The sequence below is a fragment of the Ambystoma mexicanum genome, chromosome 5q (assembly GCF_040938575.1).
Source record: "Ambystoma mexicanum isolate Mex_15411 chromosome 5q, UKY_AmexF1_1, whole genome shotgun sequence".
NCBI lineage: Eukaryota > Metazoa > Chordata > Amphibia > Caudata > Ambystomatidae > Ambystoma > Ambystoma mexicanum.
Window position 1 is genome coordinate 882,700,051 of NC_090933.1, and position 23,960 is coordinate 882,724,010.

At 44.7% G+C, this 23,960-nt stretch overlaps 1 protein-coding gene across 3 annotated transcripts in view; it reads left to right on the top strand.

Moving 5' to 3' along the window:
* Positions 1–23,960, top strand: part of DPY19L4 (dpy-19 like 4) — a 1,351,687-nt gene that overhangs the window by 938,992 nt on the left and 388,735 nt on the right. For all 3 annotated transcript variants that reach the window (XM_069621372.1, XM_069621373.1, XM_069621374.1), the window contains one exon: positions 1,699–1,781. In XM_069621372.1, coding sequence (XP_069477473.1) covers positions 1,699–1,781 — 83 coding nt within the window. The remainder of the gene's footprint in view (positions 1–1,698; positions 1,782–23,960) is intronic.

Below are 23,960 nucleotides of genomic sequence, written 5' to 3' on the forward strand. Positions count from 1 at the left end.
AGCTGGAGGTCGTTGCACTGCCAGGGAAGAAACCAGCCGCAGAGTTTCCCGGTTAAATGGTACGACCCTTTTATTCGCGGTAGTGGTGAAGTGTGGCTATCTGGCTGCCGGGGTGCTTGGCACAGGCGATTCGACCACGAGACGATCCAGGAAGACGAAAAAGACGAACTGGTTGGTCCCACCAGCTTAAAGGGAAGAAGACTCTCCTGGAAGAAGATCTCCTCTGTCGTCGGGGAAGTGGTGAGTTCGTACAGCAGGGCTCCACCGGTGGTGTCGTCGTCGTAGATGGCTCAGCTTCTCCCCTCTTCGGATTCTTTAGGTCCTGTGGCGACTTCTGAAGTTCCAGTCCCCAAAGCCCTGCTTTTATGCAGCAAAACCCCCATTCATCGGCCTAGCTGTCACCCAAACATGCTAAGTCGGCTCACCACTGAGCCAATCACACAAGAGTGCGACTTGAGTTGCCAAGGCAACTCGGTCCAGGGTGCCTAATCCCTCTCCCACACATCCTGTTGACCCCAGACAGAGTGGCACCATTTGGAGGGCTTCTGTGGAGAAGCCCGCCAAAAAGTGGAACAAAGGGCTCGACTTGGGTTAGAGTTTCAGAGGCGAACACAAACGCCATTTTAAAACCGAGCCCTGGCAAAAAGACCCAACCGGGGAATAAATATTAAATAAATAACCCAGCTGTATCTTTAACATTGCACCAAAAAGTGGTGCTGTTAAAATGAATGAGAAAATCCCATAGGAAATATTCCGGTGGAATATTTCGCGTAGTATCCACTACCACCAGCCAGAAACTCGACAAGGGGGGACTGGACAGTGCCCCCTTGAAAAACAGACCCAAGGGCAATTGAATTACCCCTACCAGTACTTCCACAATAGGATGGTTTGTACTGGTTCTGTTCGCAATTTGAGACTAGTAAAGCCAATGGTGACTTTACATGCCCTGGGAGACAGTAGTCAGTCCCAGGGAATGGGGTCTATGTTTGGGGATCACTATGACACCCCTGTGTTACTGCACTGAGGGTGCTGTGTAACACACATACCAAAAACACATGAAGCCCTATGGAGTAAAATACCACACATTACATAGTCAAAGGACATTCTCAAATCATGCCTAAGAGTGGGAGAAAGAGTCTCACTCTAAGCAGAAGAAAAAAATAAACCCCACAAATCCAGCAAAGCTGCTGGGGGACTCACTAGGTTTGGGAAATTAGCCCTAACAGAGAATTCTCCCTAACACTATGTATGGTAACTGTACATGAAATCGTAAGTAGAATGCATGCCAGACATGAATTAAACGACTCAAGAAGGTAAACCTTTATAGTCTTCTTAAAATGTAGCTTTAGCTTTAGACTACCCATCCACTTCAATCAGTCTAAAGTTTAGCATTTGCAACATCCTCGTTTGTCATCCCTGTGATGTTCAGTTGCCATCTGGTTTGTTGATGGTACTGCTTGTTTTCATGGAAGTCTATAAAGTCTACAATAGCTGCATTTTTAGCATCTGTTTTCCAATGAGTAGGACTTTGCTTGAACTGATATTTTCATAATTAATTTTTATAATTATTTCACCCCTGGGCTATAACTGTGAATTAAACTTGTCTGAACTTGTAGCTGTGTACATAACTCTGACACTGTTTGATCTGTGTACTCTATTAGGTAAATTGAAGTTTAATCATCCTTGTTTTCTGTTTAGTTTTCTCCTAAACTGCCAACAGAATATCCACCACTAGAAGATATTTATCAGCCTGATACAGTTGAGCTAATGAACTGGATAAAGTAAGTGCTTTTGGGGCGACTGGTTTGATTGGCATCACATTTGTAATTCAGTAGCTTCTTAACTTACATAGAAATAGAGCTGCGATTGTTAACCCTTTATCACTTCTTAACATGTGGTTCATGCTGTCCAAACTGGGGGAAGGTTTGTTGCTAGCTGCATTGCATGACCTGAATGCAAGTGTGTAACCTTAGTAGTCATTACAGACCGTGGGTACATTTCAAAATATGTGAATATTTATGTATTAGCAAATGGCTTTCATTTGCCACACCTGTGATTGTAAAGGGGAGCAGGGGGTTAAGTCTGGTTGTTTTACCTAGAAACCCTTTATTTTTAATTGTATTTAGGCTCATTTGTAGCCAGCAACCTTAAACTGCATCAAAGAAATGTATAGGAATACTATTGTTTTCAATTTCTTTACAACAGTGTGAAGTCATTTAATTCTGCAGACCGCCTAAAACAAACCATTACAAATCTCTTCAACCTGGACCTGAAATTAGACTCAGATTGGATGGATAGGTGGATTTGTCACAGTATGATATTATTTATAAAGCGATTAATTACCCATAGGTTTCTAAGCGCGAACCTGGGGATCGAACCTGTGTTGCTCCGTGTCGTCTTGCTTGCAAGCCGAGCACGTTGCCCCTGAGCTATCCTCCCGAGAGTAGCATTAGGTAATAAGAACTATGGCATTAGCTTGTGGGGCTGTGTATAAGGTGTATCATAGGTAACACTTTTACTTCTTCTGAGATGTTGATCTTCACTTGTGATAATCGGATGCAGGGACTCTGTTACCTACTTTTAGATCTATCAAGCGAAGAAAAAATGGATTCCTTCCTCCCACATATTTCACATCTATGATAGTTGATCTCCTGTGCTGGCTGACTTTGTTTTGCCACTAGGGTGGCAGCATAGCTCTGCGTCCGCTCCACTTGACCCCATTAAGGACCCCACACCAGATGTGACTTCAGGCCAGTATAAATGGAACTACTCCTCCCCATGAGTTCAGTTCTTTTTTGCACTCAGCCGCTTCAGAAATGCCATTTAGCTTGCTAACTTTTCTACTGTGTCATGTTTAACCATATAGAGGACTCTGTTTTAAAGCCCTATTCGGATTGCAGGTGGCCGATATCTGTCTCAGATCCCCCACAGGATTTACCTGTATGGCGTGAGGTAGGCAACAATCCGCCAGATTGCGGGGCGTGCAAATTGATGCATCCAAATGCCTTGGCGAGCTTGGCGATTAACTTATCACCTACTTCCAGAACTGTGACACGAAGACACCTTCAAAAATCTTGTTGCTCGGAGCACAGGAGGTTGTCGGTGGAAGTACAGACAGCAGTTCACTGGTTCAAAAAGACGAGAAGCATCAGCAACACAGGATGAGTCCACACTTCCAAAGTGACTCATTCAAGCATCACTGTTCTTCCTCAAAGTGGAGTCACCACTCCAGAGATTCTTCAGATGATTCGCTCCTATGCCTGAAGTACACATCCATCCCCACTTGATCCTTTACACTGGAAGAGTGGGAGAAATTTCACCGGACTGTGCTTGCCATTTTTCCCCAAGGCCCTGTCGTGGACCGCTACGGCTGCAACCACAGGATTGATGAAGCCGGCCAAGGCTCCTCTCTCGAACACTTTAGCACACCTACAGGCTCATTCCGTGCTCCAGTGGATAAGGCTACTTCTCTGCACTGTGTGGCTGTGTCTTCAGGAGTTGAGCCCTCCGGCCTCGGTCCCCCTTACACCCGGTGCATTTGGTGTCACTTAGACTGAAAAATCACAAATGTATGCTCTTCTTTCGAGGAGCAAATTCACCTCCATGTCTTATATCTTTGATGAAAATGGCGATCCTCTCTCTTTTAAGACGGAACCAATTTACTCCTGTGGGGTTGAAGACTTCCAGAGGATTTTTATGATGAGGTAGAGAAAATGTTAAAGGTGGCAACACACCTGCAGCAGGCCAGCAGCCTAAACACTTCCCCTTAACAAATGTCTTTCTGGTATAGGCCTCAAACTTGTTTTGAGAGAGTAATGGCTAAGGCAGTGGAGACACTTGGTTTGTCAGCACATTCCAAGCCCAAGGTCTAATATTACTTGTTGGACATTTTGGATGAGAATCCGTTACAGAGACCTTGCTTCCATTCAATCCGGCGGTGGGGGTGGGGGGGTGTGAGCACCCTGCTGGAAACCAGTGCCTATCTCTGCAGTGGCCGGGACCTTCCAAAAGAGCATAGTCTGGCTTGGTCAGATCCTTGGTTTTTCTCCACACATGCATCAGCTGAGTGTTTTGTGGTGCAGTCCGCGGTGGCAGGCCACAAAAATGTATCTTTCTCCTTGCTGCCTCCAGACGGGTAGAGAGACAATCTAGATGCCTGTAGGTGAAAGAAGTTTGTGTCAGACAGCCTTTCCATAAGGGCCATTAGTAGGTCTTGCTCGCTGGCCAAATACTCATTTGGACTTTGGAGTATCAGCTCTGGTTCACCACAGAACTTGCCTGCGTAGATGATGGAGCGCTTTAATGCCTTAAAAACGAACAGCCAATGGCCAGCGCTCCATGCTTTGCAGTCCAGCCTTCACATTGCTTATTGTGTGGGACTTGTGTATGAGGCCTTCTGGATTCGCCCCCGGATGTCCAAGCAGTGCTTCTGGACATGGCCTGTAATGGGTGAAACCTGTTCAGTGCAAAGGTGGTAGAGTCCCCCCAGAAGTTTCAGACTTCAAAGACAACAATAAAACATTTAGGCATGGCAGTTGAGCAGCATCCATCCTGTGCCGTGATTTGAAGAGTAGTTTGTCGCTTTGCCTTGTACACCCACTGTGGTAGGGGTCAGGTGTCCTCTGGCAGCTGCAGCAACGCTGCCCCACTTGCCAAGGTAGAAACCATGGAGCACAGAGAGGTGGTTTTGCTGTCTCCACTGTTATCACAGTTTCACTTGAATCTAATTGTTGTCTGCATTGTTATGGTATTTCACACTTTCTCTAACACAAATGTCATGGAGGGGTTTGACAACATTAAACAGAGTTGGGAAAGGGTAGTTTGAAAAGTCAGGGTCCTGCTACTCCTTGATTAGCCATAGTCTGAGCTGCTGGGTGGCGAGTCGTTCTTTGTGGGTTGTATGCAGAAAACTAAATAGATGTTTGTGTCCTGGCTGTGAAACATTGCCTTTTGTACCTTTAGGTAGTTTCTAGAAAATGTAAATTATGTTTTTATAGTTGGTTCTTTCAAACCAACAAATAACAGTATCCAAATGAACAGCTGGCATGTGTTTTGCTCTCCTGGCGCTTCAAGGATTTGGATGATCACAGGATTGGTGATAGTCAATCTGCTGGTTTTAGAAGAATAGGTGGTGTTTAGATAGGCATGTATAAAATACAAGAGCCATGTTGTCAGTTTGTGTTGACCATAGATGTTAAACATGTTGATACCAGAGAGCATGTCTTCGGAAGGTGACACAGGCCGAAATGCATTTTTATAGCTTGATTAGTTAATACACTACTTAAGACATATTATCTTGCATTCATAAATGTGAACGGGACTATAAGGAGGAAGGGGAGGTAATGGGAAAATATGATCTGAAATTATTTCGAAAAAAACCTCATTAGAAATATAAAGGGGGGGCAAGTGGTTAAAGGGTTGGTTAGGGGCTTGGGGTATGGGTAAACGTACAGGGAAAGGTGGGGATTATGAGGGGCACCCCCGAAAATAAAACACTAAATTCAACAACAAAAAATTCAATGCGCTTTTTTCTAAGTAATTTCAGAATCGGAAATTACTTCAAAACAAAGTTTGTCAGGAAACAGACATGGAACCCTGAAAGTATATAAGGAGGGGAACATCTTGAGGACTCATCAGCCTTCCTTTGTGTTACAAAGCGAACCGGGGCAACTAACCCAGCCCTTTAAGACAAGGCAGCAATACTTGGAGATGGATAATGATGCAGAATATACTCAAACATCAATAATCAAACTGACTCAAGAAGTTGGCAAAGTTTGAACTGTTTTAATGAAAATTATCTAAAACAGGGAGCACAAGGGACATCATCCGACATCTCATAGCAATCTCTCAGAGCATTTCTGAAAAAACAACATTCTTATACTAAAGGTTTGTCATCATTGACGTCTACCTGCGTAGCAAACTACAAAAACCTACTTGGAATGGTGATTGGCTTACAAGGAAAATCGAAGTATACGTTCCATACTAGTTAAGAAAGGTGATTGGGTATCTAATATCATGTGGGCAACTAAGTCCTCCCCTAGTGCATGTCATCATGAACGTCATGAAATACACAATGTCCCATTGGTTACACAAACTATAGGGCTCTCAATTACGTGTCCCTTTATTATTGGTTGGCACCCTTGTACCTTCCTGTAATATTAAACATGCGTAAGCACCACGTAGGCTGGCACGCAGGTGCTAGGTGGGTTGGTTATAACCATAGCTTACCCACCAATTAGCCTTCCAATCCATCACTCTGCTGTCTGCCAGTCAATTAGCCCTTTGGGAATACGAGGGAGTGTGAGCATCCCCCCCTTCCTCCCAGTTTCGGTTCAGCTCCGTCCCGTGTCTATTTTCATCCATCCAAATGACTGCAGACCATGATTTCAGAGCATTTTACTGTATTAAACTCCATTAAATGAAGAGCCTCTGACTTCTTTAATGGTTCTCCATCTCCCCTCAGTAGGAGTCTGTTGTTTTCACACATTAATTGTAGCTTTTGTAAGAACATCTTGACTTGCAGTGGCCTTGACTGTTTAGTGCTTGGCCAACCAAGCCCTTCCTCTATTCACCTTTATGGTTACGTTTTCAATTTCTAACTGTGACATGCCAAAAAATCCTTTCTGCTCATGGTGTCCAGCTCCTGCTAAAGTGCATTATGGAATATCTGTAGTCCATAGACATTGGCGCATCGCCACAATCTAGTCACTATATAGCCAGCCTTAAAGAATACTTGTCTACTTGCGTTGCTGCGACTGTAAAATTACTTGACATCTTTATCAGTTTCTGTGGCATGAACATCTTCATCTCGAGCCCGAAATGTGGTTCATCTTTAACACTTCCTCCTTTGATTCTATAGAATGCTTATACTGTTTGATCTCTTCTTATGAGTGCATTAGCTCTACTCTTCATGACATCACCTATCCGCACTTTTGCTAGTCTTCCCTATTGTCTCTGGGATTTCATTCAAATGGCCATCATATTGTTGTGTATGCATGTATGGGAACCTTGCTTCTAGGATTCTCTTTGGTATTAGTAGTCTTACTGGCCTTGCACGTGTCTCACACTCTGGCTCCCAATATATAGGCAGCATGGGGGAGGTGGTTTGAGTGGGGGTACCTGGCTCCACCTTTACAAAAGTGTCCTAATAGCTTTGCTAAGGTTATCATTCATTAATTATATCAAGGTTGTATATATAACTGGTTATATACATAAATAATAAAGCAGTTGGATGTAATCCTGTTGCATACATGTGCAACAGGGGCACGTAGATGCCACGGACAAGAGGGAAGCCCATTATTATTTGAGGGCAATTACTACAGTTTTATTTTGATATATTTGTTTTATTATATGCAAATTCTGATGACATTATATTACAGCATTTGTATAGCGTGCTATGGACCCTCAGGCATAAAGGCGCCATCAATTGGGCATACACATAAAACAACAATTATCGCTACGAAATAAATGAGTTTGGGAGCTGGGAGAGGGTAGGGCAAGAGTTGTGGTATTAACCAAACAAATGGTTTTTAGCTCTTTTTTAAAACCGATAGGGAACTCTGGAGTCTTAAATCTTTTGGTAGATTGTTCCAGAGTTTGGGAGCCAATGAAAAGGCTCCCTTCTTGGCTTTAGCAGTTCTACATCTGGGCTGAGTAAGCAGGTTCTGCCCATTGGACCTCCGACCACTAGCATTTGGTTTATCAGTAATGCAATCCTGCAAATAGGATGGCATGGTACCTAACCTGCACTTGAAAGTAATAGTGAGAAGCCTATACAATACTCGCGCTTCAATTGGTAGCCAGTTGAGAGACTGCCTGGCGCCCGTTACGTGATCTCTTCTTGAGAGACCCAGTACTACTCGTACCACTCTGTTTTGCATGATTTGAAGCCTGAGCAGGTCACGTTTACTGATACCGGCTAATAAGATCCTGCAATAGTCCATTTTAGCGCCAATGATGACTCTGGCGAAGATCTCGCTTGAGTGATGAGCGGTTTAAGATGAAGTAATTTAATATAGTACGCTGAGGCCGTAACAACGCTAGAAACATGGGATTCCATGGTTAATAATTGATCAAGAGTTACACCCAGGATCTTAAGTTTAGGAACTGGAACGATAAGGTCAGTTCCTAACCTAACAAAATTACTGTCTAGTTGTTTTAGAGCAACAGAACTACCCACTATCATGAGTTCTGTTTTGCTTTTGTTGAGAGCCAGATTGTTGTTAAGCATCCAATATTCGATAATAGTGAATATTCTGTTCAGCTCCAGTTCGTCCCGAGCGCGGCAGCGCTCAGGACGAACTGGATGTCTCAGTGGCTTCTGGAGCTCACTTATAGGCTTAGCAGGTAAGTTCTTGTTTCCCGAATTCCTGAAGTAATACCCAAGAGTTTATTAGGCATGCCCTCTTGTATACTCTGGCACCAGGCAACATCTCAAATCTCCAGTTGGTCAGCTGGAGGGGAGACAGCCTCTTGTTCTTTTAGGATTTTAAAAATGTCCTTGGAGTCTGAGACAGTAGTCAGCCCCAGAAATGGAGTCGGTGGGAAGTCTAAAAGACAACCCTGTGTCACTGCACTGAAGGTGCTGTGTAACACACACAAGAGTGGGGCTATTGAAGAGGTGTACTCCAGAGTCCACAATCACAAAAACAGATGAAATACACATGGCAAAACACAGGTAAAAGCTGCTGAGGGACTCAATAGGTAAGGGAAATTAGCCATAGAATGAGAATTCTCCCAACCAATACACGACCTAGAATGGAACTGACCAACATCACCACAAAGGACATGGACAATAGAGCACACATTCTATCATTTAAGATAAAAACTGACTAGGGCCTAGAAGAAAGCATAGGGGAAGACCTCTAAATTGAACAACTCTGAAGTAAAGAAACAACCCTGAGGCTAGCATCCAAATTGACACCATGGATTCTGCCAGAAAATCATGTAAATCTATTTTTGATGCCATGACAAAAGACCTATGGAAATTGGATGTAACCTTCCCAAAACCAAGGGGTATCATCACTTTTGCACAAAAGAAGCCCATCACTAGGCTTAAAATAGAGATAAAAAATATTATAAAGAAAGCTAGCAAAAGCAGTAACATTGTGAATATGATTGCTGCGGACTGCATTCAACAAGGCATGAATGATATCTTTGATGACGAATGCTATGTACAGCTTAAAACTCAAACACGGCTACACTAATTACAAAACATGTGGCTACTGGTAGGGCTAATAACCAAAGAGGAAGCAATTTCTTTGAAGGTAGACCAAATGAAGTTGACCAATGTATATTTTCTTCCTTAAGGTTCACCAAAAAGGTTGCCTTCCCTCCACTCGGGCCCATTGTGAGTCAGGGTTTGCTCAAGAATTTACAAAAACAGCAGTATAGATCAGCACTTAAGCACACTTGAAATTGTCCACCGATCATACATTAAAGACCGCCTGGATATACTCAACTACCACCATTAAACGGGGGGGTATTATATCCTGTCGACTCTTGATTTAAATACTCTGTAAGCCTCCATCGAGCGTGACCTGGCAGCAGTAGAGATGGCCCTTAATTAAAAATCAGCAAGTTATTTTCAGCACAACAAAGTGATTCTAGCAGTTCAAGTAAGAGCACTAACAAGCTATGTCCTTATGTTTAATGGCTTGATTTTTAAGAAACTTAAAGGAGTCACCATGGGTAATTTGCCGTCGTCATGGTGCAATCTGAAAAACATGCATGGAAGGATTTTTTTTATTTTTTAAATACGGCACTGTCATTGCCTGGAGACGATTTATTGATAACGTCTTTATCTATACACAATATTACAACTTTTGGAATGCTGTAAGGAACTTCAAGATTCAGCTTACACTTGCAGCAGAGAGCAATGGTCTTAGTTATTGATTTCTGCATTCAAAAAAATGTAAATATCCTAGTCGGCAAGAGTGGTCGGTTCCACAAACAATTGCAGGCCAAAAGCAGCCACAGGCGAGAAGTCATCCAAAATATTCGACTCCGAGAACTTTTTCAAGCCTAAAATTACGACTTCAATGGCAAGGAATACAGAGAGGAAGTTAAAAACGTTTCTGAATGATTCCTGAAGTAGGAGAGAATTCCATTTTTTGCTCTTGTTCTATTTAAAGGCACCCCTAACATTTTTATTTTTCCTTGCTGGTTTTCTTAGACATTTCACTTTATCTTTGTGAGCAGTGACTTCAGTAGACACCCCCAGCCTACAGCTTTTATTCATGTGCGGTCCTATGGTAGCCCATATGATTCCTGGGACATGGTGCTTTTTAAGTGCCCCATTTTGGTCCCAGGGTGATTCAATCAGCCTACAGTGAGTTTGGGGATGGGCGGCTGAGCGGTAGCTGTAATGTATTCGAGTCTTTGCTGGGGGTGTAGGCATTGTTACTGGTTTAGTAGAGTAATGTATTAGTATGGTATCTATTGTGGTACTAATACATTTATTAATCGCTAAACCTGGCCATTTTGTTTTGGACCGTCTTTGTGTAGTTGACCAGACAACCCTGAATTGTCTTATATTCTAACATGGGCTCAATCTGAGCCCAGCCGTCAACCCTCTAGCCCAGATACAAGCCCAATACATATAGGTGGACATGGGTGTTTGACAGTTGTTTTTATGTCCAAGCTGCCTGCCAATACCTTTGTGCGTCTGCCTCATGTGTGATTGGAGGGCTTGCTTATGCCAGCTCCTAAGTAAGTAGGCTTTACTGGGGGAGACCAGTACATTCCTTAAATCAGTAGATTCTTAACTGATTTGCTGGAAGATTGCCACAAAGAGTGCTGCTGCATTTGATATCCAGGCTCCTTTTGTCTATCCACTTGGTTTATTCCTAGGCTGCTGAAATCCTTTCCTGGGCTTTTTCTCACTCTCCTCTCAATTCTCCTTGCTGGATTTGGACTGGTTTTCACTTACTTGGACAGGTTTTTTTTCTGCTTTGCTACCTCCCTGCAAAATCCTCCTGACCAAGCACTTTGTGGTAGGCAGTCTCATTGACCTACAGGAGTGGTGGGCTGCTGGAACAGCATGCCATCTGGTAAGGGCAGAAAAGCCAGAGTATTTAGCTTTTTATTAAATACAATGATGCAGTTAAGTCTGTTTCTTAAAGGGATGTCTGCTAATCAGGGCCACTCTTCATGCAGCTCCCTGCCAAAAGCATAGTGCATTCCTAGTCATTTGCATTCTCCTGACATCTACAGCAACTGCTCTGCAGTGCTAGCAGGTTAGGTTCAAAGGTCACATTTCATTCCTGACAGGTGAACAGAAAGTTCCAACAGACAGAGGTGGCTTTTTGACCTTCTGCACCTCTGATTCAAAGCATAATAATTGTGTACCCTAGTCCACGCTGTGGCACATTATACCAACTATAAGCCTCGCCTGGTTAGGGGATGGGGATGGTGGCTACTAGGATCACGCAATTATGCAGCCACAGCATTTGGATATCATATTGTGTCAGCTTGGTGAGCAGAGCTTTAGTCATGAACAGACTGTTCTGTATTAGCTGCCTGGCCTCCTCCTACAGCAGCCGTGTGGGTTAATTGCCAGGAAGCCAGACAAAGGACCCCGGGTATGATGTCTGAAGGCAATGGGTACTTGTTATAGCTGCCTGGATTGAATGTCTGACAACATACTTGATTTGGACCAATCCAGTGTAGCAATTTACCTTTCTAAGAGCAGGGTATTCCAATGTCCTCTGGCATATAGATGAATGCAGAAGGGATCCAATGCAGAGGCAAGTTCTGCTCTCTAACCCCACACCAGGATCAGTGTGGGTTCCACTTCTGTGGACCAATGCTCTTCTGTTACCTGTACGCTGGGAACAGGATCCTGCCCACTGGAACTTAAGGAATGCCTGTAGGTGCTAGACAACTTCCTGGACTCAATGTGTGGAACTAAGAATCTCACCTTGTCCCTGGAGACCTTGGATTGGGCCACCCCGAAGTAGCTGGACTTTTTTCATGACTTTAAACCAGTTCAACGGCACTCCAAGGCCCTTCAACCTGCTACAAGATCTGCATTGCTGCTTTTGGCACTCTATGCATCTTTGAACTGCTTACCTGCCTTTTGAGCCACCCAGATGCTGGGTCAGCCCATTGCAGTGGACTGCATTGGACCAACCCGATCCCAGACTGTACTTTGAATGCCGACTCCAACTGCTGAAAGCCATCCACTTGACTGTCTTTAACACACTCGACCCAGACATCAAATGAACTCAACGCTGACTCAAATATTTCGACATCAGTTTGCTAACAGTAAAAGTGCCTACAGCATAGCTCAATGCTGTCGAGCATCCAAAACAAGAAGAGGGCCTGCGCCCCTGGTACATTTTAACGCTGTTCACTGTTTTCTTAGACACTGCTGATTTTTTAGTACTGTGGGGCCTAGTAGGCGATTTAGCTTTACTCATCCCTGTACTCCTGCAGTGCAGTAGTCATTAAATCACAGAGATTTCCCCAGTCATCGATTACTCCTGTTATAGGGCATTCTTTGCCATTGTGCCCCTTGAGCTTCGCGGACCGACATGAAAGGGTTTTCCCATCTTCGTGGTTCCCTCTTTGTCACAGCGTCTGCTTTTGGCAAGTGGGTTACCCGCCTGGGAACACATATTCTACTATTCATCTGCCTGGGTTGTCGCTTGTCCACGGTTCACTCCGTGGTTAATAGATCCTTTGACAAGCCTTGCAAAAGGAGCCTAGTACGTGCTGGGTTCCTAATGCTGTTTCTGAGTCAAATCGTCTGTTATTGGCACTGTAAATCATTACTGGTTTTGATATATTCCTTAGAATCGTCCCTGGGGCTCCCACGGGTCCAGGTAGGGTGGGGTTTTGCAGCCCGCCCTCTCCCGCAAAGCACCACTGACTTACATTGAGCTGAATCCATCCTTCAGTTTGCTTTGAATCGAACCTGAAACTGGCAGTGTTCAAGGGATCCCCTCTGGTGTTCCATGGGGTTGGTTGTTTCTTTGGATGCACCTCTGGGGTAGAACTAGTACTGACTTTAACTCATAACTGTGGCCTGTCTGTGGGATTTGTCACATTACTTTCCATGCATTTCCAAACATTTGAACTGCTACAAACTGCTGAAAAATTGTTTTACCTGGACTTGAGTATTTGTTTTGGCTCCCTATTGCATCCCTGGAGTTCTCCCCAGCCAATATCTGTGACTTGAGTATGTATAGTCATTTATTAGGGAATGTAGCATAATAAATCACTGAAGTTCACATTTTCCCGTAGGATATCATTGGACACTTTGATACAATTTCTGTTCCTGTGTTTGAATGTATCCTGGGGTGTACTGGGACCTACATAGGCTCGGTAGATGTTATCTAGTTTTTGGTGCCCTCTAGCCCTGGCTTGTAATTTGTTTTAATCCATTTATTCTCACTTTGTACTACATTATATGCGTTTCACATTTTTCCCTTTTAGGTGGTAGAGGTAGTAGGAAAAAAACTGTCAACCTAGGATCACATATAGGAAGGAGGAGCAAACTATGCTTGAGCTTTCTTAAACAAAGGAACCTTTCACTATTTGGCTACCACCCAAACCTCCAGAATTCCACAAATGTGGGGCTCGCAAAATATGTTCATTTACACTTAAAAAGAAATAAACCCCAAGCACAAACTAACTGAATTCATCAATTGAAGCACCACCTTCATAGTGTGTATATATAGAATCTTCTGCGTATGTCAAATTTAAAGTTTGGCCTCTTGTAATCCGAATTTCACAGCATTTGTGAAGAATTAAAAATTAAGACTAAAAACAACCTATGGTCGTACTCCAACAAGAATAGCCAATGAGTGTCGCCCCGCCACAAGGTAGGTGGAGCAGACTCTCCCCTCGGGGCTGTGGTTGGGGAGGGGGCTGCCAAAACCCACTGTGGGATTGCCCCGCACGCGGAGCGCAGATGCCTGCCCATAGATCCGCAGTGCCCAAGTTAGCCCCCCCCCCCTATCCCGCAGTGTGCGCTGTGAGCGAGCGGCGTGGGCGTCCGGGCGGAGGGGCATCCCACCAGTACAGCCGCTGACCCGCGGTGGGGACACTGCTCACTGGCGAAGAGGGGGCCAGGAAACCACTCAGCCCTGGTGCATATAGTTTCAAAAGAAATAAACATACCCGGCCATTGAGCAGTGCAGCTGGAACCTGCTTGTCGACCAAGCACTGCAGTGCAACATCCATAAAGTCTTCATACAGAACAGTGGGGCTGCAGCATACAGGGCGGCACACTCAGCCCTGAACAGCATTGCCCCAGCAAAAAATAGATAAATATTAAATAATTTCACAGAAGCACCACTGAGATCAGCTGGAAACTTGCATAAAGCGGGTACACAAATAACAAGAAGACGAAGCCAATAAAGCGCAACCCCCATACCTGCCTATAGGGGCCAAAGGGAATACTGTTACGCAAGATGAGGGAGGAGGCAGAACCCCCTTGTATCCCAGGACCAACTATCCAAAGTAACCCCTAAACTGAATTCTATACCTTTGCGCAGTCCCTGCTCAAAACCCCATTGGGACCCCCACAGCATAAGTTTCTTATCGGGGTGACACCTTGACTCGACCAGTGCCACGGAACAGTACAACACAAAACCAACTGTGCTTCAACCCACCACCACCACCTCCAGCAATACAAAAATATCGATAAAGAAATGCCAGGTGCAACAAGAGCGCCAGAAAGGGCCCCATGGATGCCTTCACAAACGCAAATATGGAGGCACAAGGAGTGGAAACACCCCAAACTCCGAATGCTAGCCATCAGCCACCCAATGACAATGTCTCAGACCCGTACATGATAGCACTTCAGGCTGGATTTGTAGCAGTTAACAAGAGACTGGACGACATAGGAAACACAATGTCCTCTATCAAATCCGACCTACAACAGGTAAACACTAGGGTTCTTGAAGCAGAAACCAGGATAGGGGAGCTGGAAGATACCACTGCCCAGCACGGAAAAGACATAGAAGACATCAGGAAAAATTTGAAGATGGTCCAAATGAAATGTGAGAACTTAGAATCGAGATCACGACACAATAATATTAGAGTGGTCGGACTGGCGGAGAAGCCCCTTAACATCCCAATGGAAGTATTTCTGGAAGAAGTGATCCGCACTATCCTCCCCGAAGCGCAATTTTCCCAACAATTCCTGATTGAAAGAGCTCACAGGTCCCTTGCTCCCCCTCCCAAACCAGGAGCTCCACCTCGAAAAGTAATAGCCTGCCTGCTTAATTACCGGGACAGGGAACTGATCCTGAGACTGTCCAGAGAGAAAGGGACCCTACTGTACGACTCCGCAAGAATACACACATACCCAGACTTTTCCAACAGAGTACAAGTAGCCCGTCGGTCCTTTGATCAAGTTAAAAAAGCGCTCAGAGCCCGTGCTATACCATACGCTATGCTATTTCCAGCCAGACTCCGACTACAGATCTCCGGCAAGTCACAGTGCTTTGATACTCCTGAAGAAGGTATGGGCTATATTGAAAGGAACATCCCATTACCCCCAGACAAAAACAGCCAACCCATCAGCTCCAACACTTGACGGAAGAAGAGTACCCGGAGAGATGCCTGAGTTAAATGCAGGTTCTGTTCTATAGCAATAAGGCGCAGTGGCCTCCGGGGCGGTCTGCCTGTCAAAGGTGAGCAATGCGCTCACGGAGCCACCCACCGCTGCAAAAGTTGACAGTTAACAGGGGTTACACTGTCCAGTTGGGGGGAAGTGGGGAAGCAAGGGCCTGTTGCCCAGTTGGGAACCAAAGAAGAATACATAACAGACTCAACGGAAGATATCCGAACCATGGGCCTAATTACAGGCATAACCCTAGAAGGAGAATATGGGTGAAAACTAACAAAAACCTGACAAGCGCAAAGAACTTACTACATCAAAACTCTTGAGACAACTCACTACAAATGACCTCAATAAGGAGGATACAAGGGATTAGGCTTTTAACATGGAACATCAGAGGTCTGTCACATCCGATCAAAGGCAGAAAACTGATAAACTACGCCAAAACTGATAAGCTATGCCAATAGAATCAAAATAGACATTCTTCTCCTACAAGAGACTCGCGCAACCAGAAAAGTCACAGATACATTTGCCCAGACATGGGGCCAAATGAAAATTGCCACTAACTTCTCGACCCAGGCAAGAAGCGTGCTCACAATGATAGACTAACGCGTCAACTTCCAGATAACCAGAACTGCAATAGATAAGGAACGTCGCTATGTGATTGTATGGGGAACACTATATAACAAGGAAACGATCATAATAAATACCTACGGTCCTAATATCGACACCCCAAATTTCTATCTAAATATCCTGGAATTGATACTGCCGGTTGGCCATGCCAATGTGATATGGGGCGGCGATCTAAACACTTTCCTCAACCCTAACCTTGACCGAACTTTGAGCGGCTACAGACACCAGTCTAAAGCCACAGCCCTCATTCTTGAAACCATGTCCACGCTACCCCTAGCAGACGTGTGGAGTGAACTACACCCACAAGAGAAGGAATACACCTTCTACTCAAGTGTGCACGGCTCCTGCTCACGTATAGATTATTGGCTATGTTCACCGGATCTCATCACAGTCACAAAAGATTGCAAGATTCTCCCGCGGACAATATCTGATCACTCCCCTGTCCTCTTCAAACTGGCCCTGGAAAACTCAGAATCCACTCCCCGGATGTGGAGAATGCCCCCAGTAATGCTCAAGGACGACACAATGGTAGAAACACTTAAGATGGACATAACAGACCTCTTCGAATGGAATGACGGATCTGTCAGATCTACCAGTACTATCTGGGAAGCCTTCAAGGTCTGGCTGCGAGGTCTAATGATGTCACAGACGTATGGAACACTGAAGGAAATACGAACAGAACTAGCCAACACCGAGCATATACTAAAGAGGCTAGAAACGGAGCAGGCGCAGAATAATAGCGAAATCTTCCTGCACAAAATAACGGAGCAACTTACGAACTTCAGAGCACTCGCTGAACGCAAACTTTTCTACATGACGCAACCCCTGAGAGCAAGAAAATACGGCGAAGGAAACAAAGCCCGCAAAACAATGGCCAATCTCATCAAAGCAGAACAAGGTATGAGACACATAACCAGTATAACTGACACAGATGGAAGAGTACAAACAAGTCTGGCGGATATAAATGCAGTGTTCCGAAACTTCTATAAAAACCTCTATGCTAATGCTGATACAGAATCCCCAGAAGCCCTCCAGGAGTATATGGACTCTTTTCCCCTACCTAAACTGGACGAAGCTGACAAGACCGAGCTCGACCTCCCTCTGGACAATGAGGAAATGGAACAAGCCACCATGGTCCTACAAGCAGGCAAGACCCCAGGCTCTGACGGTATACCAATTGACCTATACAAAACATTTAAATTGGAACTTGCCCCCAAAGCTACTAGAAATATGGGAAGAAGCGCTGACTAATGGGTCCCTATCAACCACAATGAGAGAGGCGATTATTATGGTTCTGCTAAAGCCACACAAGTCACCCCAAGACCCTGCCTCCTATGACCCATTATCACTAATCAACTCTGATGCCAAAATATACGCCAAGGCAATCGCCAAACGCTTAATAAAATTTATGAACAAGTTGGTCCACCCTGTCCAAGCGGGATTCATTCCCACCCGATCTACAGCACTTAATCTCAGGAGATTCTTTTCTATTGCCTCACAGATGGACGCAAAAGCCCAGACTGTCGCGGTCACCCTGGACACTGAAAAAGCCTTTGACTCTGTGTCTTGGAGGTACATGTATGCGATCCGAAGTAAAATGGGGTTTGGCCTGGTGTTCACTAGATACATTCGAACGCTATACACAGACCCAAGGGCGGCCGTCAGAACTAACACACTATCGACAAGCTTCACGCTTGAAAGAGGCACCAGGCAGGGATGTCCATTGTCCCCCCCTCACTTTTGCACTCACTATTGAAGAAATGGCAGCCAAATTAAGATACGAACATGAATGGAGGGGTAAACGCATTAGGGGACCTCCCCCAACTAGTATCGCTATACGCGGACGATACTATGATATACCTCAGAAACTCACCTCCCGCCAGTGATGAAGGAAATTCAGAAGTTCGCCAAGTATTCAGGATATCGGATAAATCAAGCGAAGTCTGAAATCATTCCCTTGACTCCTGCCACAGTGCATTCCCCAGCTACCATGCAGTTCAAATGGTCACCCACATCAGCCCGATACCTGGGAATCATACTATCCACAAGTAAACAGACCTTAATGGCAAATAATTATGACCCCTACCTGGAACTCCTAGAACATAAACTTAGGGTATGGGACAAACTCCTGATAACAATATACAGACGCATATCACTACTGAAAATGGTGATTGTGCCGAAACTTCTTTACTTGTTTTGCAACATTCCACTATGGCCTGGCAAACCATTCTTTGAAACACTACAAAAAATGGCAACGCGCTTTGTGTGGAGCGGGGGAACAGCCCGTATCCAGTGGTCCAAGATGAGTGAAAGGTATGAGACAGGGGGGCTCGCTGCTCCGGATTTTATATTGTATCTCCAGACAGCACAAGCGCACTTCGATAAGTACTGGGCAGCAACGCCGTTTGCCAATGCCACAAGGGACAGGGGAGAACTTGACCTGGTGAGCTCCACCGTGCAAGCCTGGTCCCGAATATTTGACAGACTAGGATGCCAGGATCCATTTTGGTCCCATACTCCACTATGGCACTACCCTGGCTCGAACCCACTCTAGACACGGCTCTACAGAAGAGATGGGATCCGGGAAAAGAAATGCGAGGGGGATACTTATACCCGGAAGGGAAGTTTGCTACGCTAGTAACAGTCCGAGCAAAAGTGGGTACCGGACTCTCAACATTGCTACAATACCGTAGGATGAAAGCAGCATGCAAAAAAAGTGGCCCTCCTTCCCGGACATTCCCCCCACACATCCATTCCTCACCGAGATCATGACAACGAAAGGCTTTACAGGTGGCATATCCATGCTATACCAGGCCGCCCAACGACACACCCCTTCTAAAAACACAATGAAAGCTAAATAGGAAAGATATCTGGACACCCCTATAGATGACACTCAATGGTCCAAAAACTGCCAATATACTAAAACTGCCTCACTATGCGCAAACTTCAGACTGATACAATTCAAAATACTGAACCAACTACATATTACACCCAACAAAATAGCTAAATTTAACCCCGCAATGAAATCAGAATGTCCCAAGTGCCAGTCCCCAACAGCGGACTCCTTTCATATGTGCTGGTCATGCCCCCGCATAAAACGGTTCTGGACAGAGGTAGCTGACACAGTGAGCGATATCATAGACCTACAGATCCCAGCCGCCCCCCGAAAATACCTACTGGGAGACATAGGGAAGGTCCCAATTAAAACGTGTCGGCTCTTCGCGGTAGCAGCAATGGTTGCCAAGAGAAATATCCTCAGACTTTGGAAATCCAAAACACCCCCCACTCGACGAGCGTGGCTTAATGACCTTATATATGTTCAGGAGTCCGAGGAGATTTATCTCAGAAACATTGCAGCGACCTGCCGTCCAAAGGACATATGGGCCCCCCCTGACGAACTACTTGTGGCCAGCCTCAGGCACATCCGATGATGACACATTCGACTCACAGTCCTGCCTGAATTACACATCCCCGGAATGAACTGTAATACCAATCGCACAGCGAAAAAGAAATATATTGTACGCTGAAATCTACATTATCTTTCACGGTCAATCTTTGCCCCACAATGACTCAAAAATAATGTATGTCCCTTAATGTATGTAGTATTCATGTATTTTGTTTGTCAGTCAAAATAAAGTTGTTAAAAAAAAATAGCCAATGAGTATTTTTTTGTAAACTCAAGTTTGCATCAATTCAACATGTTTCTGCTGCACCAAGAAAAGGTTATTGAACTCAGACACTGTGAAGCACATTCAATCACTTTTCTGCCATCACTTGCAGTTTAAATCAGTCTGGCGAGAAATGGAAAACCTTGTAAATTTTGTTAATAAGAGATCAATGTTGAAATTAACCTATTCATACAAAGAATATTTTTCGGAAGTAACGTGAATCTAATGCTATATTTGCAATGCTAGTGATGTTTGAAAAATGACCTCAATCATGATGTCCCCGTTGTTAAGTAATATTCCTGTTACTGCTTCTCCTCTATCACTCTGAAGCCTAATTCTTAACTTGTATTTGAGATAGCTTCTATTCCTTCCATTCCCATGAATACTTTTATGTTATGGACAGTGGAATACAACACCAATTTACCTTGATATAGGATGTTAACATGTTGGAAGACTATTCAGACTTGCTCCAACCCCATTTAATATAGGTTACGTACCATGGTTTTTGCATCCTATGTAATCTGAAACCTGGGGCACATCAACCCCATCAGATAATTCTTTTCAACTGCCATTTGTAACATTTATAGTTTCACCTATCCCTTATTTGTACACCTTACTGAATAACAGGTATCTTGATGATGCACTAGTGAAAATAATTATTGCATATCTTTTACTGTAAAAGACTGCTGGATTTGGTCTGCCACAACCTTAAACTTTTAGCTTTTTTCCAACTCTCTAAAAAAAGACCGTTTTCTTTTTTGTTTTTTTTTTTAACAATATTCCTAAATGTAGTCATTACTGGTCAAACATGGCCACCCCGTCTGTAATATTGGGTAGATGTGTTTTTGGCACCTTTGCCTCTCTCAAAAATGGTGTATATATATATGTATAGTCACATGACCGATGCAATATGGCCACGCCATCTGTGACGTTGAGCAATGGCATTCCTTGGCACCATTCATTCCTTTCCAATAGATACAACCCTCCCACAGATTACTCATGCATAAAAATGTATCTGGCACAGTCAGCTCTGAAAACATTTCTCTGCAGCCAGCTAATGGCTCCAGGCAACTTTGAGGTCAGTTCTGTCGTGGGCCGCAGGTGCAGGTGCATGCTAGAAGTGACGTTGGGACCATATATAGGCTGAGACACTGGTGCCATTCCATCTGTTCCGTTTTTCCCTGTGCTCAGGAACTTCTGCTCAGTCTTTCACTGCAATTCTTTTTGTTGCGTATGTCTCCTCCTAAATCGGGCTTTAAAGCCTGTCATGAATGCCACTGCTCAATGTTGGTAACTGGTCCACACTCCCAGTGTCTTTTCTTGCCTTGGCAAGTACCCTAACAATGAGGAATGCAAGGCCTGACAAATGACGCCTCAGGTCGTTCAGTACAGAGTTGAGGCTTTTTGTAGTCTCTTCCAAAACTATGCCTGTCAAATATGATCACCGTAAGGCTTTGCTCACTTACTAGAGACCTGATGTTCATGCTCAAGAACGAAGGAAAAGACAAAAAAAAAGAGATCCCCGCCCGCCCTCCACTCACGAAGTGAGTCTTATTCCTCTCAGCCACACTCATCCCGCAAAGGATGCAGTTATTGATATTTTTTGGATTCAAATGAGGAGATACTGCAACTGGTAAAGGTGAGTTCAACTCTCACCTTCACCACCACAGCTGCGATGGGTTGGAATGGAATGTCTTCAGGGTGGTTATGCAAAAGATTGTTGATCAGGCCCCTGAAGCTGTTAAGGAACGTGTTGCTGCTACTTCAAAAGTTAGATTGCTTGGCTCATAGTGTATTCGCGTCAGGGTGTCTGACACTAAGAACACTGAATTCCTCCTGTGCCCTTGCAAGATATTCCCCTGCTTTGTGGGAGGCAGCTGAGTAGACAAGCACCTTTCTATAGCTTTAAAAGTGTTTTATGCATCAATTTACGAATTGCAAGGGTTACTGCATGGAATATTCTGGAGGTAGGCTTAGATTGTATGCACTGTGGACCAGGACTGCCATTTGACACCAGACATACGGTTTGAGGTTTCTAACTTATTTTGATGGAAAGCCTCCAGAAATTCAGGCACTATTCAGGCGCAATTTACAAGAACATACAAACCTTATTAATTCCTGTCTAGAGTGTGGCCTAGTGGCAACAGTGACCGCACTAACAAAAACCTTATCGCCCTTTGAGGGGATGGGATTCATAAAAATGTAAGTCGGCAGTCACAGTACCTTCAGGACCAGCAGCTTCAAAACCACTTTAATTTCCCCTCTGTCTCTGTACTACACAAGGCTCCTGTGGGGCCCGGATACGACTCTTAAAAGGGCTTGATACAAAATAACCTGAGACCGGTGGGATCTTCAGATCTTGGCCTAAAATTCCCTGCCTCTACTCTAAAAGCCCTACCAAAATCCCCCTACTTTGCCAATGCCTACTCCGGAACCACTCCACTTACAAAAAATCTCTCCGCTCTTACTGAACAGAGCTATGGAGCTTGTTCCACTAGAGGAAGTCGTGAAAGACTGGTATTCCTTTTACTTCCTAGTTTCAACAAAGGGTAGAGAACTCTAACCCATCCTAGACCTGAGACTTCTCAACAATCTACTCCGAAAGTGTCGCTTCAAGATGGTAACCTTGGCTTAAATCCTCCAGGCTTTGACGTTGGATGACTGCTTGTGTTTTTAGATCTATACTTTCATGTCCCCCTCAACCCAAAGCATCACAAATCCTTTTGTTTTGAGGTGGGAATCAATCCTCATCAGTTCACATTGCTCCCATTCTGACTTGCTTCGGCCCTGATAACATTCTCATAGGTTAAGGAGGTGGCGGTGGTTCATCTGGACGCAGGAGGTTACGCTGGTCTTTGTCTTTCCCTATCTCCTCAATTGAATCCTAGGGGCCAGATTGGAAGAAGAAACCCTACAGGATTTAGCAAAGATATATACCCTTATCCAGTTGCAGATTGCTGAGCAGGAGCTAAAACCAGCTCTTGGTTGTCGGGCATCACCCTGTAGGCCGGAGCTATCGCAGGGGAACCAGGAGCTACCAGAGATGCCCCTTTCACTTATTGCCATTTTGTATGAACCATTGTGTTTAAATGTATATTAGATGCATTCTAATTCTTCTTCATTAACATTCTCAAATACTCAGTTAATGTCACATTTACATGTTTGGATGGCACCTGTTTGCCCTAAGAGCCAAACGTAGCTTCTGGTAGTTGTTGGTGTCAAGCTAACCAGGCTTTACTATGCTAGAAGCAGGCGCTAAATCGCTCCCAGCTCCCCTCAATTTCGAACCCTGAAATGGGTTTCTCCATCAACCTAAAGATCCGCTTTCTAACCCCCACCAAATGCTTGGAGTTTATAGTGGCAGGCACCTGAGGCCCAAGAGGTTTCAGATAGTTGTGGACCACAAAAAAGTGGAGGGTGTTTTACATTGCTGAGGCTTTGTAACGCTCACCTGATTCTCGCAGAGGCGCCGGTCTTGACTGGGCAACTACCGTATCTTCAACGGTGATGTGTAGCACCCGGTTGGCTCTTTGGGCTGGACCTCTGTGCACTGTATGCCTGACTTCAAGAGTGAGATGTCTGCAGATAGAAAATATGGGATTAATGAACTGGGGTTATTGGGGTGCCCCTATCTCTTCCCTTTTTTGCTCTCCTGTAGACCCCCAAAGGTTAACGCTCTCACCTTAGGTAAGTGAATGCCGAGCTCTCCATCTGCCTCGGGGCAGGGTGCTGTAACCAGTTTCTTCACTGGGTAGGTAGCGCAGGCCTCTTGACTTCAGAGGACTGCTGTCCGTTGTTTTCTGCACGAACGGTAAGTTTTGAGTAATTCTATTGTCTTTAAAGTCTTTAGTAATGATGTCTCTTGTTTTGCAGGGTTCCGGCGATGGCGGATGACGGGCTGAAGTGAGTTGAAGATGGAGTCCGTGTGATGAATAGAAGCGCCTGGAAGCACGTAAGTAAGCGCTTGTTGCCTGCTTCACGATGCGCTCTAACTGTCTTTTTATTTTGCAGGTACGAGTTCGGAGCGGCTGCAGGGTGCCGGAATACCCACTGGGTTAGATGTGGAAAGGAGTAATGGCACGTGA